The 13,688-nt window shown below is 49.0% G+C and overlaps 4 protein-coding genes across 5 annotated transcripts; 3 read left to right on the top strand and 1 right to left on the bottom strand.

Moving 5' to 3' along the window:
• The first annotated feature begins 29 nt into the window (after positions 1-29).
• LOC120652716 (mitogen-activated protein kinase kinase kinase 18-like) lies at positions 30-1,732 on the top strand. The gene has a single exon (XM_039930611.1). It carries the CDS (start codon positions 317-319, stop codon positions 1,718-1,720), a length of 1,404 nt encoding a protein of 467 aa, XP_039786545.1. The 5' UTR covers positions 30-316; the 3' UTR covers positions 1,721-1,732.
• A 1,860-nt stretch (positions 1,733-3,592) lies between these two features.
• On the bottom strand, positions 3,593-6,552 carry LOC120652715 (ran-binding protein 1 homolog c-like). Of its 2 annotated transcripts, XM_039930610.1 has the most exons (5): positions 6,185-6,552; positions 5,933-6,084; positions 5,708-5,833; positions 3,956-4,178; positions 3,593-3,851 (listed from the first exon to the last, which is right to left on the bottom strand). In XM_039930610.1, the coding sequence occupies exons 1-4, from the start codon at positions 6,340-6,342 to the stop codon at positions 3,985-3,987; spliced, it is 630 nt and encodes a 209-aa protein (XP_039786544.1). In that variant the 5' UTR covers positions 6,343-6,552; the 3' UTR covers positions 3,593-3,851; positions 3,956-3,984. The 2 variants fall into 2 exon arrangements, with proteins under 2 accessions (XP_039786544.1, XP_039786543.1); XM_039930609.1 differs by having other exon boundaries at positions 3,613-4,178.
• Positions 6,553-7,852: 1,300 nt separating this feature from the next.
• Positions 7,853-11,775, top strand: LOC120652714 (dnaJ protein ERDJ3A-like). The gene is made up of 7 exons (XM_039930608.1): positions 7,853-8,150; positions 8,711-8,766; positions 8,877-8,950; positions 9,437-9,978; positions 10,070-10,411; positions 10,708-11,064; positions 11,249-11,775. Exons 1-7 carry the CDS (start codon positions 8,049-8,051, stop codon positions 11,528-11,530), a joined length of 1,755 nt encoding a protein of 584 aa, XP_039786542.1. The 5' UTR covers positions 7,853-8,048; the 3' UTR covers positions 11,531-11,775.
• A 629-nt stretch (positions 11,776-12,404) lies between these two features.
• LOC120652713 (formin-like protein 16) lies at positions 12,405-13,588 on the top strand. The gene is made up of 2 exons (XM_039930607.1): positions 12,405-12,567; positions 12,645-13,588. The coding sequence occupies exons 1-2, from the start codon at positions 12,454-12,456 to the stop codon at positions 13,356-13,358; spliced, it is 828 nt and encodes a 275-aa protein (XP_039786541.1). The 5' UTR covers positions 12,405-12,453; the 3' UTR covers positions 13,359-13,588.
• The last annotated feature ends 100 nt before the right edge of the window (positions 13,589-13,688 follow it).

Below are 13,688 nucleotides of genomic sequence, written 5' to 3'. Positions count from 1 at the left end.
ATCCCGTCCGCCCAGCATGCGAATCAAGTTGAAATCCCAGGACGGGGAGGCCTGGCCAGGCCAGCGAGAAAGAAAAACGAGGGGGGATAATTTTCCGAGGCCGAAATCCTAGCCCACACAAATTCCAGCGCAGGAACCCCACAATATATAAGCGCCCCTGGCACACTCTCCCCGTTCCTTGCACTCCTCACACCACCTGCTCCAACTCCTTTCCGTTGCCAACTGACTCCTCCACACCTCTCCTTCCTCCCCTGTCTTCCTCGCACTCGGTCGGCTCTGCTCTACTATTCTCTACTCCAACACGCGCGCGCGCGCCATGGACACGGAGTGGCTGCGCGGGAAATGCATCGGCAGGGGCGCGTTCGGCGCGGTGCACCTGGCCGTCGACAGGGCCACGGGCCGCGCCTTTGCGGTGAAGTCGGTGGACGCGGCAGCCGCACCGGGCGCCGCGGCGGCGCTGGCGTGCCTCGAGGGCGAGATAAGGATCCTGAGGCGGCTGGCCTCGCCGTACGTCGTGGCGTACCTCGGGGACGGCGGGGCGGGCGCCACGAGGGACCTGCGCATGGAGCTGGTGCCCGGCGGCACCGCCGCGGAAGCCGCCGCGAGGCGGGGCGGGCTCGGCGAGCGCGGCGCGCGGGGCGTGCTCAGGAGGGTGGCCGCCGCGCTGCGGTACCTGCACGGCGAGGCCGGCGTGGTGCACGGGGACGTCAAGGGCCGGAATGTGCTCCTCGGCCGCGGCGAGGCCGGCGGCGGCGCGAAGCTCGCCGATTTCGGCGCGGCGAGGCTGGTGTCCGAGGCGGCGCCGCGCGGCCCGCGCGGGACGCCCGCGTGGATGGCGCCCGAGGTGGCGCGCGGCGGGGCGGCGACGCCGGCGTCCGACGTCTGGTCCCTGGGCTGCACGGCGCTGGAGCTGCTCACGGGGGCGCGCCCGTGGTCGGAACTCGGCGGCGCCTGCGAGGTCGGCGAGCTGCTGCTCCTCGTCGGGTTCGGCGGGAAGCGCCCCGCGATCCCCGCGTGCCTGTCCGACGCGTGCCGGGACTTCCTCGACAAGTGCCTCCGCCGCGACGCCGGCCAGCGGTGGACCTGCGAGCAGCTGCTGCGCCACCCCTTCCTCTCCGCGGACGATCCTCGAGACGGCGCCAGCGAGCCGGAGCCGTTTCCATCCCCGTCGCCTCGCGCGGTCCTCGATTGGGCCCCCTCGGATTCGGACTCCGAGGCGCGGGACGACGCGGAGCCCGAGAGCGAGCACGAGGTCATGGCGCGCGCCAAGGGGCGGGTCGCCGAATTGGCCGCCTCAAACTGGCCGCGCGCGAGCTGGGATTGGGAGGAGCCGGAGAGGGGCACCGGGCCCACCTGTGCGGCCGACACCTGGGCCTCACCTCCCAGTTCCGAGGCGCCAAGAACCGCGCCATCGTCAGCAACAGACGGCAGCGCGGGAAATGGCAAAGCTGGTAGGCCCGCCGCCCCAAGCTCAGCCCCCGCCGCCGCCGCCGGCCGCGATCATGACGTCGTGCTCGTCGGCAGTGGCAGCGGCGGGCTCCGCTGTGGCCGCGGCCGTCCTGGCTGTCGCAGTCACCGTTGTCGACATAAATGCGGGTTCGGGGTAGTAGGATTCGGCTGGCCGCCGTTGGCCGTTGTACCCGTGCTGGTACCATGTACTCTTTGTCCCCCTCGCCGATTCAATTCGATCCAAATTTGTGTCCAATCGAGCAGCCAATGAGTTTCGTGTGCCGCTTCGTACGCGTTCTTCGATGATTCTGACCGAAATCGCTGCCGATCGGGTAATAGGTTGGCCAAGATTAGTTGATCGGCGCGGCGCGCGCGGCTGCTGCTGCTTCCCTCTCGTGCCACTCACTTGGCAGTTTTCCATTGCAGAGATCTCAGCACGTCCAGCTCCGGGTTGGCTAATGATTCTCTGGAGCGGAAGACTGAAGACGGAAACAGCATGCTTATTCACGAAACTCAATCCATGGTGGCCTGATAGGGTGCAGCTCATCAGAGGAAATACGGTGGCCTTGGATCTGAACTGGCAAGATGCCAGACAGAATTTTCCCGCTGCGCTACCGTTACCGTTAGTAACTTATTAGTATTCACGCGTTTGGCGCTTCCCATAACTGTCTGGGCAGCCACACTTGCTGACTGGGAGAGTGGAGTACCACTGTACCACGCAGCAGCAGGGCAACGGAAACAGAGCAGCAGGCACGCAGAGCAGCGCGCGATCACCTGAAATCCCTGCAGCGCAAATATTTTGTTCCGATTACGGGTCTGTTTGGGACAACGTTTGCGGTGCTTTTCTGTAAAAAAACGCAGAAAAATTCCGCCAAACACTTCGCTTCCAACGCGCTTATTCCAGCCGCATGCGAAGGCGAAACGCGGGATTTGAACTGGGCGGTAAAAAATCGCAGAAGCGAGTTTGCGGCCGCGTTGCGCTTATTCCGCTCGCGCTTATCGCCCACGCAGTCCCAAACAGGGCCTACAGAGAGGGCCCGTCAGTATGTGAATCGCCAAAATTTTATTCAGATCGGGCCCGTCCGTACCCCACGTACGTGAATAGCCAAATTCCATTGCAGAAACAAGCAGCAGCAGGCAAGGAGGCATCTGAATCGCCGTTGGCCCGTGCCATTCTCAAGCGTCGTTCGGTTGGCTGGAAGCCAGCACCGTTTTCCGCACAGTGTTACTACAGTGTCCTTACAGTGCCCGCACTCTAGGCTCCAGCCAGCGCTGGCTGGTGTTTAGCTCAGCCGAACAGACTTGTCCCCGTCAGTTTCGGTGGGAAACGAGGAGTGTCATCATATAGTTAATAAAATTGAAAATTTGGTAGCTAAGCTAAAGAAGTATTATGGCGATGAATTTTTTTTATTCTCTCCTCTTTCATCTAAGCAAATTTGCTACTATAGTATAAAAATTAATACTTATAATATTTCTATGAAACTTCCGTTGATATTGGCCTTAGACACGGACCGCGGCAGCCACCCCTGTGGCGCTGTCAATTGCTGCCGGCATCACACATCCACACTGAACATGCGTACCCGAGCTCGAGTGCGACACCAATTCATGGAGCCATGGAGGGGATCGCACATCTGCGGTACACCAAACAACCAATCTCGCTTGTCCCCGGACAAGAGGTGGCTTTCATGGCGGTTTGCTGGTACCACGGCCGCGAGTACAGGTATGAGGTATACACAGGGACAGGGATCCATGGGGTACATCGCGTATTCGCGTCCCGACAACATTGAAGATACGCATGCCATGGATCTGGGAGATTTCAGCGTTGGGTTTTTATAGCAAATCAGCAGGGGATCATCCCCTGCCTGCCTGTCATGGGAATGCAGTTCCGGCAATGCGGACGATGCGCATCCCGTGGGGCGTTAGTTATTTACTGCAGATCATCGGGACATCATGCCCCGACCTACCATGACAATGTAACCCACCGTATCGGTATCCAGATAGCAGGTGGAGATTGACCCACGGGTATTGCAATATCGTACAGAGTAATCATTCATACTGTCCATCAGTCTTCTATTGAATAAATTCGTCCAGCAGCACACGCGACAACAACAAAACCAAAAAAAAAAAGCTGCAAGACAGAGTATAGCATCTCACATTATTTTCTGATTTGAAGCATCTCATATCATTGAGAACAGCAAATGAAGCAGATAGGTGAAGCGAAAAGACAGACTTTGGACAACTCCAACCGCGGCCATTCCAAAAGCAACTCCAAATAATTGTACAAACATGCTGACCCTAGCCACTCCATCCCAAGATAAACTGGAGACTCCAATAACAGTATCGACCACGAATGACAAGTAGATGACTGACAACTCAGATTCCACCTAACACAAACATTCATCCTGAAGAAAACATAAATGAAAATTTGTGAAGGGAAGAACCCTGACAACAAAATGAATGCAATGACTGTCGTTTGACACTTGTTTCAGTGTATACAAATGCCCACCAACGCATAGGAGGCGAAAACAGGCGTCTTCACTCCTTAACATCCTTCTTATCATCTGCAGCAGGAGCTTCCTCTTTATCCGCAGCTTCCTCCTTTTTGGCCTCTGTCACTGTTAACTTCTCCACCAATTCAGCGGCAGAGGAGGCCTCCTCGCTTTCTTTTTCCTCATTCTTTCCTTGCTTCTCAGCAATATCTTCCACAGTATCTTTGAACTTCTTGCAGTCTGAAATAGAATGACAAGAGTAAGCAGCAAGGCCACAAAGCCTGGTACAAAACCAAAAAATAAGGATATTTGTTTAAGCCTTGAGTAATGAAATTCATATGCGAAGCTTGCATGCTCAATTCTTTTACTTTTTTGCCAATTAGATGAGATATATAGCTGTTCATACTGTAATGGCTCAGAACTTTAGTGCCTTTCCCCCTGCTGCTCCTTTAGCTTTAATCCTGGCTAGTATGTTGGCCCTTGGCGCAGCAGCATAACCAGACTACCGAAGGAAACTATCTAGGGCTCTAGGCCGTAGAATAATTCCTCATAACTAAACCTTGAACGATGTGGAAAAACTATACTCTTTTTTAATTCCGCTGCTTATGAATAACAAAATTCGGATTCACCCACACTGAAAAAAATCCGTGATGCATGAAGCAATATCAAGGTAAGACATGAAAAAATATCAGTTTCAGTATATTTGGTCCATTGTCAATTATTCCAGGTGCATGCTGACACAGCAATGGGCGGAGCTGCGAAAGGTGATGAATGTACCAAAATGGCACATTACCAATAAGTAATTAGCTAACAAGTAACGGCAAAGCAGCTGAGTGGAAGTGCAAAATTAATGACAGTTTTTCATTATGCATAACTATGAATAAGTAATTAGCTAACAAGTAATGGCAAGGCAGCTTAGTGGAAGCACACAATTAATGACAGTCATTCTTGATGCATAACAATACAACGTCAAACGATGACCACAAAACTGGTTTAACATCCTTAGACCGTTACCGATTTGGTACTTTCGCTATTTATTAATACGCCAACATCACCAGTCAAGACATGGAGGTTTTACAAAAAATAGAAACAAGTAGTAGTTCACTATAAATTTAGGGAAGTTTGTGCCATAACCACAATGAAAATAGATACAGCAATACCATATCGTGTGGGGAAAAAAAACAGCTTCTGCTTAGAGCACAAGTAATTATGTCCTCCCACGTTGAAGAACACTTCAAATACAAAGGACAGCCTGTGATTGCCCCGAAATAGTTAGACCTTACAGGAATCTATTATAAGTGGTGTGTTGCTTGAGTTTACAGGCAAATGCAAAACAATGTCATGACATGAAAACAGGAAACAATGTCAATGGCCGTATGAATACTGCGCATGAGTGCATGATTATGGATGATCACGACAGAAGAGCCTAGAACACCTTGATTATGTATCTGGGATGTTCGAAAAATCAAGTGGAGGGTGACAGACCATTGGATTAACCACTGACAAAACATTGGAACCACAACCAAGTATCCAACAAACTTGTCATCACAGGATACATGGATACAGAGGGCAGTAGTCTTTCAACTCTTCTAACAAAAAAATAAAATAAATAAACAAAACAACAATCTCCAGTGTTCAACTAGTAGAAAAACCCCCCAACATCAAGAATTTCACACTGTTAACAGCGTAGCTAGATAGATATGAACAGAAAGGGTGTTAAACTGCTGTAAGGAGGGTTAATGAGTTTAGATGGGGTTCTTAGTGCTCACTTTCGACCGATCCAAAGCGGATCGCGAACATTTCCTCCTTAAGCTCGCCATCGGCGAAGTCCAGCGCGTGCCACACGCAAGACTTGTCGCTCCCGGCGTGCTCCTGCATCTTTGTCGTCGCCACCACTGCGCACACATAAACACAAACAAAACCCTAAAGTCACAGGCCCATTCCACCCAGATCGAAATCCGACCGAAAATCAACAAAAAAAAACGGGGGGTTACCAAGGTGATTGGCGCAGATCTTGAGTGTCTTCGCCTGGCGCATGACGAGGCGGACCTTGGAGGTCTCCTTGTGCTTCAACAGCTTGACGGTGCCCGTACCCCGCTCCTTCCATTGGTTCCCCTCCTTATCGAATCGATACAGCTTGGCCTTACTGCGGAACCGCACCCGAGGGTCACATCAAAACATAGCAAAATCGGATCGGATCGAACCGAAGCGAAATCAGAGCGTCAGATCGGCAGCGGAGGACTCACATGTCGAGTAGGACGTCCTCGTCCTCCTCGCCGGTGGTGACGGCGACCTCCTCAAGCTTGACGATGGGCGCGACCTGGGCGCCGGTGTCCTCGTCCTCGCCGGCCGCCGCGGTCTCCTCCTCCTCCTCGGCCGGACGGTGCTCCGCTGGCTCGGCCATGGCGTTCGGCGGCGGCGGCGGCGGCAGTAGGGCTCGGGGTTGCGCTCGCACCTGCTTACGGTTCCTGCTCTGGCGTGGCGGCCGCGGCGGTGGGGACTGGGGAGAGGGGCGGCTATAAAGTTGAGACGTGGGTGGGGTCGTGCGCGGCCGAAAGGGTTCGGCTTTGGGAAAGCGAGAGCCTAGTAGGGTTGCTTGCGGTTGCGGGTGCGAAGCGAACCGTCGCCCGGATTTTTTTTTATAGCTCTATCTCAATCTCAACAATTTCTAAAGGAAACAATAATTATACAATTTGTTAATTGGATTTCTAATCGGATCTGAATAAATTAATTGGAATTCTAATCAAAATTCGAATAAATTAATCTCAATTCCAATCAGAATCGGGACAAATCGATATCTCGTTCGGTCACGATATCGTTTGTACACAGGGTGAAAGAGCACAGAAATTTATATTACCAACGCAAATGCTAGTAAAATAATAAACGGCGTCGCTTCGCTTGGATTTATGTGGGTGTCTTAAGATTGGATTTGAATCTTTGTGGTTGTTTGATCCACGGTTGAGATGCGTTAACGAAACCATGACGGGCCGTAGCATACACCACGTTAATAGAAGCCCAGCCTAGCCCTTTCTGGGCCTGGTCCGGAGGCCCAATAGCTACTTCAGACATTTTTGTACTGCATATTTGTACAGTGGTTTCCATATTAACGATGTACTTCAAATCGTAGGCCATTTTTGTACTCCTATCTAGATACTTATGTATATCTGCATGTATACTAAAATTTAAATATTCATAGAATTCAAAAAGATCTATTATGTGTTTTTCTAAAAAAAAAAGATCTAGAATGTGGAACTAATGAATAGTATTTTATAGTAATTTTCATTTTTGGCACAGTATACTTTTCACGATAATTAGCCTACCTACCAATTGAAGGTTTTATGGAATTTAATGTTTGTTAATTAGTTAGTATTCTATATAGAGAATTTCTTGGTGAAATGATACTCCAGCTTAAAAATAGAGATAATAAATCAATTTTATCTAGATGAAACCATATGAGTATAGATAGTATCAATTTTCGATGAGTCATAAAATTGGAGCCTACGAAACTAAACCATAAATTATGGGTTGCCGAGATAGTTTTCAACACCATTTTTTTTTCTTGCACGTGTGTTTCTCTTGGAAACATCAATATAAGATTCCCACTAGAATAGAACTAATCTAAGACACACAAACGCTGTGCTAGAATCTGTATTTTAAGACTTTTTATTTCAACTTCAACCATAAACTGCAATACACAATGTGTCAATGTGCAAGGTACAAAAGCACACGAGGGTAAAACGGGTACAGAAGAGGCAAGTCTGTCAACACATCCGTGCCGTAGTCGCCGCTTCCGTCTCCGCACACTCCTAAACTCATCCTACGTGGCACATGGTTCGAACGTAACCCGGCGACAGCCACGCATCCTGGTTCAAAAGCTCGAATTCTATTGGTCGAGTTCGCTGGAAGAGCCCCCCGAGGGCCACGTGTACCTCGTCGCGAAACATCTCGACCCGAAGCGGCTCTTCCTCTCTAAAAACGGCAGCCTTCCCTCCCAATCCAGCCTGAGTTCAACCCAGAGATTACCCAGCAGAAGCCAAGCCGAGCAAAATCGAGCGCAGGAAGCTTCAGCCAGCGAAGCAGAACCGGACCGAAGCCGCGCGGCACGCCGCGATGGGGATCCCCATCCCCCTCCGGTGTCTTCTCGTCGCCTTGCTCGTCCTCAGTTCGGTCGCCTTGCACGTCGCGGCGGCCAAAACTATAGATCCCTACAAGGTGAGGAGTTTGCGTAACATTAGGGCGTATTTCCAATCTTCCTTGGTTATTTGTAAACCCTAGGCATTTCTTTTTCAACTGATTAAGCGGCGCACGCTGTACGCATTGAAAAGACTGAAAGAGCATAATCATTAACAAATCAATGACAATGTTAATTTTTCACGCGTGCGGTTCCAATTGGTGTGATATGTTACTGATGTTGATTTGTTTTCTGAACGAGATTCTCGAGTAATTCAGAGGCGAGATTTTTTTTCCGCGACAGGCACGTATTTTGTTAAGAGGGTAGCAGAGGCGAGAATTCAATAGTATACCATGGAAACTTAATATTTGGTTTGATGCTTATGTTCATAATTTCATAACTGTCATGTGGTAATTGTCAGACAGCAGTCACGTTTTACGCCTGAAATGTTGCTTCCGTTTGAGCCTTTCGCCAATTGGTAATCCATGCATCGTCCGAACATGTTGCAACTGTTATATGAGTATATTTGTTATATATGCTATATATGTTAGTTTGTCACAATCTCTACATCATGCTCTCATGATTTTTTTTTTGATTCCAGGTTCTTGGAGTTGACAAGAATGCCAGCCAACGCGACATTCAGAAAGCCTTTCACAAGTATGTTCGACATATTTTATGTTTTCAACTTTTCAATGTCAATATGACGAGATTTGGTTTCAGCCCATAGCTTAGACTAATAATCCTATCATACTTTTTTATATCTACAGGCTTTCTCTTAAATATCACCCCGACAAGAATAAAGGCAAGGGTGCTCAGGAAAAGTTTGAAGAAATAAACAATGGTAAGAATATCAACTTTGATTTTTCAATACCTATTTAGATTTAGAACTTGTAGATGCTACTGATGTATATCAGATAATCCTTAATTTGGCATTCCAACTCGCTTAACCATGTCATCATCATATCAATGGAAGATCATTGCCGTTCTGTCCGTATGTGTCCGGAACCCTTTCCATTTGATCTGGTTGCTTTCTAAATGCCCTGGTCTGAACTAGGGCAGGAGTAGTGTCTGTTTATGTTTCTATCCCAAGATGCATTTATAATATTCCATGTTGTCTCTTGAGTTTGTTTAGGTGCAAAAAGTTTTGGAACAGTACATGCTCTATATGTTTGACTTATTCTGCTGCTGTTCACACTAAATTATCTGGCACTAAGGGGTCCTGTAACTGTTCTTTTATGAACTGGTTTTGTTTCATGATTGCTAGATGAGAATAGCTGTGTGTTTTCTGTAATACTGAAATACCTGGTGAATTGGTGTGCCTTTGCAGCGTATGAGATTCTATCTGATGAAGAGAAGAGGAAAAACTATGACCTATATGGTGATGAGAAGGGTAACCCTGGATTCGGTGGTGGAAATTTTGGCAATCGTGAGGGTTACACATACTTCACAGGTGGTGGCCCCAAGACCAGCTATTTCACATCTGGTGATGGATGGCAGACAATGGGTGGTCAAGGAAATACAAAATCTTTTTCCTTTTCATTTGGTGGTAATCCTGGGGCCAGTGGTGGAAACCCATTTGGTGGTGGTTTTGATCTTGGTGATGTTTTCTCTAACTTATTTGGTGGTGGATCAATGGGTGGTAGCCAGCATGGTGGATCTGCTGGTTCAGCTAGATCCAATACAGGAACTTCTAGTCAGCATTCTGGCGCTGCCAAGATTCAGGATGTCACTACACAAATTTTCAGTAAAGAAATATCTGATCAAGGAATTACTTGGCTTCTGTTATTTTATACACCCGAGTCAAAAGGTCAATTTGTTTTAGAAAGTGTCATGCAGGACGTGGTACACTCACTGGATGGTGCTCTTAGGGTAAGCTGAGATAAAAAAAACTAATGGAATATATAGCACTGCTCAACATATAGTGACAACATACTTATCTAATAGCTTTCTCTTTGTGCAGGCTGGTAAGGTCAACTGTGATAATGAAAAATCTCTTTGCAAAAAGGTTGGTGTTTCACTAGGGAAATCAGCCCGTCTCTTCATTTATTCGTACACCACTACAGAGAAAGGGTCTTTGCATGAGTATTCTGGAGAACATGATGCAAAGAGCTTGAAGACATTTTGTCAAGAACACCTGCCAAGATTCTCCAAACGGGTAGATATTGGCCAATTCAGCTTCCCTCCAAATGTCCTACCAAACCTTCCTCAAGTGCTCTTACTATCGAGTAAGAAGGACACACCAGTAATGTGGCGTGCTATCAGTGGGATATTCCGTAATCGGTTAATTTTTTATGATGCTGAGGTAAGTAATTTAGTCCATTAACTATACTGTTCTTAGGAAATTCTGGTCTTCAATAATCACTCTGCTCTTCATGGGAAAACTTGTCACACAGTAGACCATATTTCTTCTAGGCAATAAATGAATGGTTACAAAAATGGTAGTATGACATACAATGGTACATTATTGATATTCGTTTAAAATAGTGTACATTTACCATGTTGGTGAACAGTCAGGATTGGTAACAATTAATGCTATTAGGATTCGACAACGAATATTGATGAAAGTATGTAACGTGATAAACTGTGGTGCTTGTTTAGGTTCATGATGTTTCTCATCCGCTGCTCAAGAGTCTTGGTGTAAAGAATCTACCAGCTCTAATTGGCCGAACTGTTAATGGGGAGGAGCTTCTTCTGAAGGATGGCATTTCGGTGAAAGATCTTAGATCTGGTATAAGAGAACTAAAGACGCTGCTAGAAAGTTTTGAGAAGAAGAATAAGAAGCTGGCGTCAAATCAAGCTAATAAGAAACCTTCCAGTCAACGGGAAGAAAACAAGGTTCCACTGCTCACAGCTTCCAACGCTGAGGAAATTTGTGGAGAGAAGACTTCAGTATGCATACTCGGTGTTTTCGGATCAACCAAAGCGAAGGGACAGCTTGAAGCAGTCCTGTCTGAGGTGCATCTCGTGTCTTAAAAATTCGTATTATAGTAGAAGTGGAAGCACATATTTTCTTATTCTTCTGCATAGCTATTGTTAATGCACAGTAATATCTATTGTCCTGTGATTCTGCTTTTCTTTGTATTTGGTACAGCATTGTTAACACACACACTTATCTCTTTTCTTTTGATCCTGCATCCAGATATCTCAGAAGACTCTGATAAGGGGTCAGAACTACAATTCCGGCAGTGCACTCTCCTATGCTTTGTTGGACAAGAACAAGCAATCCACATTCCTGTCATCGTTTGACAAGTCTGGATTCAAGTCATCTGACAAGCTTCTCATTGCCTACAAGCCTCGCCGGGGGAGGTACGCCGTGTTCAATGGCGAGGTGACACTGGAAGAAGCTGAGAGGTTCGTGGGCTCTGTTTTGAATGGAGACGTCCAGCTGTCGCGCACCAAACAAAAGCCAGTCCTTTGGTAGACGAACATTGCAATTGGAAGAGTTTTAGACCTAACAGCGTACGGTATTATCTTGAAGGCTTTGTACATAGCTGAATGATGAGAGTGAAGTGTATATTGTTTGTCGGACAGTTTTGTCGTCCGGAAAACCAGAATTACTGACGTATCCTCCCTTAAACTCCCTGCCAATGTAATTGTGCGGATGCTACAGTCCTGTTGAAACATGGAATATACAGTCGACGCATGCTAGACTTGGGTTTCGTTCTCTATTTCTGTTATCCTTTTTGCTGGGTTCACAAAAAGTTGAAACATGTGGTTTGGCTAATACTGCAGACTACGGACCTATTAACGTACAGTATGTACTTAGTTCAAGACCTCTACTACAAATTAATTTGATTCTATTTCGAATAGCTCGGTGTTTACAATTGAGAGTTGGGACTTAGTTTGAAGAGCGAAAGGGTGCCTAGCCGGATTGGTTAGGTGACGTCAGTAGCATTCTTCGGATCCTGGGTTTGACTCCCGGTGGGAGTGAATTTCAGGCTGAGGTTAAAAAAAAATTTCTCGCCGACCTACACGCCAAAGCACATGGAAATAGGTCATGGCTCACCTTGGCCCGCTCTCGTATGGGTTACGGTATGAGTTATGGTGAGGTCTTTTTCTTACATTAATAGTCGGAGGGTGGCTTTCCCCTCGCAGGTCGGGTATATATAGCCGGTTTTGGAGTTCGATGGTCAAAATCAAATTGACCTGATAGTTCGATGATTAAAAATGGACTTTATTTTTTTTCTTTGTCTGAAGACAAGGCGAGCCCCTCCGGGCCTGCAGTCAATGATTGTATTGTTTCACGAATTCGGCCCAGCCCATCGTATTGTCGGAGCTATGACATCCCCTCGCCAGCTCTGATTCGTGGACAGCAACAGCCTTCAGCCTCACGCCGTCACGCGAATGTTATCTTCACTGGCCTTGAGCGCAAAATGCTGTGGCCGAGCGGAGGAGAGGAAGATGGCTGCCACCAGCCTCAGCTCCTCCTCCCCGTCCCCGCCCAGGGTTACTGCAAAAGTAAGCGCTTCTTTTTTCTGGATCATAGTTTCATCTTGATTGTCCCTGCTTCTTGACGCGACTGCTCTGTCACACAGCTAGCAGGAGTCCCCAGATCTTCCTCGTTCTACACCCAGCTCAGCTTCTGCTCGAGGCATCCCTTCCAGAAACCGGCGGCAGCTGCAGCCTTCCAGAAGCTGCAACCCGAGCTTCTCCTGCTGAGCCTGCCGGCTAGGAATAGGCATGCAAGAACCAGCAGCAGAGCCACGGACAACGACCAAGCGGCGCCGGCGCCGGCCGCGGCGCAAGAAACGACCACCCCTTCTCCCAGCGCCGAGAAATTCCCAGTGACGCCGGGCAACGGCCAGCCACAGCAGCCGGTGGCCGACGCCAACGGCAGCGCGCCGATCGAGCCGCCGAAGCGGGCGCCCCTGACGGCGCGGGAGCGGCTGCGCGCGGCGCGCGTGCTGGGCAAGTACGCGGAGCCGTCGGCGAAGGGGGCGTCGTCGCCGCCGCCGTCGAAATCGAGCAAGCCGGAGTTCGGGAGCGGGGTGCTGGACGCGCTGCGCGAGGCGGACGCGAAGAAGGCCGGGGGCGGCGGCGGGCGGCGCGGGTCGCGGCTGCCCGAGGCGCCGGGCAACCTGTTCGACGACAGCAAGCGCGGGATGCCCAAGGAAGGGTGGACGTTCGAGCTGCCGTTCGGGGTGGACGTGTTCCTCGTCCTCGTCTCCTTCACGCTCATCACCACCATCATGTTCGGCACCGCCTTCCTCGTCTGGAAGCTCGGCGGCATCCACTTCAACGAGTACTAGCCTGTAGACTGTCTCTAGCTTGGGGGGTGATTCTTGCAGTGGTAGATGAGAGAATTGCTTGGTCCTGTACTATATTGATCCCCGGCCGTGTGTTTCGCGCAGATTTTTGAGAACATAGGAAATGATGTGCCCGTACGAAGTTGTAATCTACAAACATGTTTTAGTATCGCCACAGGCGAGATAAGCTTTGTTGGGCAAGGAATCGAAATAAACCGTATACCTATTATGCAGTTCTCCCCCTAAGCAACAAAGTGGCTGTAGTTTAGTTGTGAGAATTCCACGTTGTGGCCGTGGAGACCTGGGCTCGAATCCCAGCAGCCACACACCTAG

Source organism: Panicum virgatum, chromosome 9K (genome assembly GCF_016808335.1).
Source record: "Panicum virgatum strain AP13 chromosome 9K, P.virgatum_v5, whole genome shotgun sequence".
NCBI classification, from domain to species: domain Eukaryota; kingdom Viridiplantae; phylum Streptophyta; class Magnoliopsida; order Poales; family Poaceae; genus Panicum; species Panicum virgatum.
This window is presented reverse-complemented; position numbering and strand designations above follow the sequence as displayed.

Bases quoted from the DNA above. Each gene is read 5' to 3' on its own strand.
- LOC120652713 (XM_039930607.1), top strand. From the start codon at position 12,454: ATGTTATCTTCACTGGCCTTGAGCGCAAAATGCTGTGGCCGAGCGGAG. The intron at 12,568-12,644 runs GTAAGCGCTTCT...TCTGTCACACAG, and splicing joins CGCCCAGGGTTACTGCAAAA to CTAGCAGGAGTCCCCAGATC.
- LOC120652714 (XM_039930608.1), top strand. From the start codon at position 8,049: ATGGGGATCCCCATCCCCCTCCGGTGTCTTCTCGTCGCCTTGCTCGTC. The intron at 8,767-8,876 runs GTATGTTCGACA...TTATATCTACAG, and splicing joins ATTCAGAAAGCCTTTCACAA to GCTTTCTCTTAAATATCACC. The intron at 10,412-10,707 runs GTAAGTAATTTA...GTGCTTGTTTAG, and splicing joins TAATTTTTTATGATGCTGAG to GTTCATGATGTTTCTCATCC.
- LOC120652715 (XM_039930610.1), bottom strand. From the start codon at position 6,342: ATGGCCGAGCCAGCGGAGCACCGTCCGGCCGAGGAGGAGGAGGAGACC. The intron at 5,834-5,932 runs GTAACCCCCCGT...ATGTGTGCGCAG, and splicing joins GATCTGCGCCAATCACCTTG to TGGTGGCGACGACAAAGATG. The intron at 4,179-5,707 runs GTGAGCACTAAG...ATTCTATTTCAG, and splicing joins CCGCTTTGGATCGGTCGAAA to ACTGCAAGAAGTTCAAAGAT.
- LOC120652716 (XM_039930611.1), top strand. From the start codon at position 317: ATGGACACGGAGTGGCTGCGCGGGAAATGCATCGGCAGGGGCGCGTTC.